Source organism: Otolemur garnettii, unplaced genomic scaffold, assembly GCF_000181295.1.
Source record: "Otolemur garnettii isolate 467f Iridium unplaced genomic scaffold, OtoGar3 scaffold00144, whole genome shotgun sequence".
NCBI classification, from domain to species: domain Eukaryota; kingdom Metazoa; phylum Chordata; class Mammalia; order Primates; family Galagidae; genus Otolemur; species Otolemur garnettii.
In genome coordinates, this window is record NW_003852539.1 from 353438 (window position 1) to 356492 (window position 3055).

Below are 3055 nucleotides of genomic sequence, written 5' to 3' on the forward strand. Positions count from 1 at the left end.
AATGCCCGGCTATTTTTTGGTTGCAGCCGTCATTTTTGCTTGGCGGGCCCAGGCTGGAGATTCGAACCCGCCACCTTGGGTGTACGTGGCTGGCGCCTTAGCAACTTGAGCCACAGGCGCCAAGCCGACAGTCTGGCTTTAAGATGCCACTTGTAGGCTTTTTGTCTTGCTTGCTTAATAATACCTTTTTTTTTTCTTTGTGGTCATATATTATGAGTCTGATGATGAATAGGGAAGATAAACTCATGTGGCCAGTCTAGCATTTTTAACTAGGATTCCCCTTCTGGAAAGAAGGTAACTAACTTTTGTTGAGCCCCCATACACACTAAGCACCTTGTTGTCTGAACTACATCCATCATCTCATTTAATCATTACAACCAGCCTACTAGGCAGGCACTCTTCTCCCTACTTGAGACATGAGGACTCTAAAGAGCTGAGAGATGAAATAATTTGTGCAGTGGCCCCTATCTGGCTGGTCAATGGTGGTGAAATCTCTGTTCCTTGCTCTGTCCCAGAGCAGGCACAGCCCCTAGCACACAGTTGACACTCAGTAAATCAGTGTTGAATAATAAAGGATAGGAGTGGGATTTGCTTCCTAGCAGCCTCAGAGTCACTGGAGAGGGTTACAATGGAATCACATGGCACTTGGTGAAGGAAGCCAGTAGTGTAAACACCCTAGGAGAAAATCTCTGTCTTCCACTTGGGTAAATATAGCTGATAACATAGACTTGTTGGCTCCTTTAATGTTTTCCTCCTTGAACATCCTCGTCTTTTATTTCAACTGATAATGTCTTCTTTTTCCTGTTCCTTCCTTCTGCTGCTTGAAGATTAACAGGGCACCTAGTGAAAGATGTGAGTGCCCTTGGTAAGCCCTGTCTGGAAGACCAGATTGCTAGGCCCAGCTGTTTCCAACAAAGTCACCCAGCCTCAGGGGGAGTGTAGTTTGGTCCAGGGAAGGGGGCAGGCAGCAGAGCAGAAAGCACATGGGCTTTGGAGCTGGAAATGCCATTTCCTGTTGTGTCATCTTAGGCGCCCATCCTCTCTGCACCTCAGATCCTTCATCTGCAACACAAGGGTGACAGTGTTAACCTCACAGGTGGTTGTTTATAAGGGTTAAGTAAATAACACCTAGGTTCTCCTCCCCAGTGCTGAACTCCTGTCAAAGTCAAGAAGGAGTTGTTCTTGGAAGAATATTTCCACGACTCCAGAGAATCATCCAGTTTTTACTCCCAGAGATTAGTGGTGGTTGGGGTTGGGAAGGAAGAGGGATTTTTCCCTCACAGGAAACCTGGTTATGCCCCCTCAGAGGGACTACTAGTGCCAGACAGGAGGAATCCTTGGACACAGAAGTGAGACCTTTGTTCCAAACTGCAGAATAGACATATGGCAATGCTGGGAACAGCAGCACAGTGTAGAATCCCAGGGAGGGGCACTCCTGGAGTTAAAGGGCAGGGTTGAGTTCTAGGACGTTCTTCCTCTCCTCCTTTGTGTCCTCAGAGTGCCTGGGAGTACCGACAACGAAGTCTGCTGGAGAAAGAACTGCTTTTCTTTGCTTATGATGTTTTTGGAATTCCCTTTGTGGACCCGGTGAGCCAGAATGCAAGGGCTAAAATGGGGATGGGGAGGGAGGAATGGAGGGTGAGGACAAGTGGCACACTCTAGGAGAAAATTGTTAGGAGGCTGAGCCAGGAAGCCTGGGGATCTGTAAAGAGCGAAGAAGAGAGACAGAGAGAAAGATGAAAGAGGAATGCTGGCCAGCCAGAAGTGACTTAGGTTGGGATACTTCCTACATTATCTCCTGAAATGAGGCAGGTGATGGGATGGACTTTTGTAGGCCCTGTTTTATGCATTAAGACCTGAGAGATGGCTCAGCACCTGTGGCTCAAGTGTCTAAGGCGCTAGCCACGTACACCCAAGGTGGCAGGTTCGAATCCAGCCCAGACCCGCCAAACAACGACAGCTGCAACCAAAAAATAGCCAGGTGTTGTGGCAGGCACCTGTGGTCCCAGCTACCTGGAAGGCTGAGGCAGGAGACTTGCTTGAGCCCAGGAGTTGGAGGTTGCTGTGAGCTGTGATGCCACAGCACTCTATCCAGGGGGAACACCTTGAGGCTCCTGTCTCAAAAAAAAAAAAAGACCTGAAAGATTAAGTAGGTCATCTTACCTTACTAATTTTTTCCTGACCTACTTAGGATTCATGGACTCCAGAAGAGGTGATTCCCAAGAGATTGCAAGAGAAACAGAAGTGAGGATCTTGAAGAAACTGCATGCTTGGATCGGTCTGATGAGCCACTTGAGGCTTCCTGAGCCCAGGCAGATGTGAATTCCTGGCAAGGGGTGGGCAGGTCCAGTCTGGGAAGTTGGGGTGGGAGCCTGGGTCCAGCCCTGGAATTCAGTCCTCAGAGCAGCTGTGCTGACAGGTCAGAACGGGAAACAGCCGTACGCATCTCCCAGGAGATTGGGAACCTTATGAAGGAGATCGAGACCCTTGTGGAAGAGAAGACCAAAGAGTCATTGGATGTGAGCAGGCTGACCAGGGAAGGTGAGAGGATGGAGCTTGGGGCATGTCTGCAGCTGCTATGGAGGAGCCAGGCAGGTCACCCTGCACAAGCCAGGTAGCACCCACCCAGCAGTGCAGAGTTCACCAAAAGCCAGCCTCAGGAGTCCAAGTCCAGCAGGTCCAATGGGACTCCCATCTAGAAGGAGCACTGACAGTTGGCCTTTGGTTGAGAAATAAGATGGCTGTAAAGAGTAATCCTAGTGTAGTCCACAGCCAACAGCATTTATAGGACAAAACTCATCCTGTCTTCCCCACTCTCAAATTCTTTTTTCCCAACTTTCACCATTCATCCTGTTACCAAGACTCAAACCTTCAAGCCTCTTTTGGTTCCTCCTCTTTCCCTGCTTGTCCCCTCCAGGCTTCTGGGAAGGCCCACTGAGCATGGGCACAGCTCTGCTCTGCTGCTTCTCATCTCTCTCCTCAGTCTCTGTTTCTTCCCATGGCCTCAGGAGCTCCTTCAGTCTGCACCCCTTATCTTTTTTTTTTTTTTTTTTTT

The 3055-nt window shown here is 49.1% G+C and overlaps 1 protein-coding gene across 1 annotated transcript in view; it reads left to right on the plus strand.

The window, feature by feature from the left end:
- Positions 1–3055, plus strand: part of P3H1 (prolyl 3-hydroxylase 1) — a 19141-nt gene that overhangs the window by 9736 nt on the left and 6350 nt on the right. The window contains exons 6-8 of the mRNA XM_003798958.3: positions 1498–1587; positions 2192–2244; positions 2420–2541. Of these exons, the coding sequence (XP_003799006.1) occupies positions 1498–1587; positions 2192–2244; positions 2420–2541 (265 nt within the window). The remainder of the gene's footprint in view (positions 1–1497; positions 1588–2191; positions 2245–2419; positions 2542–3055) is intronic.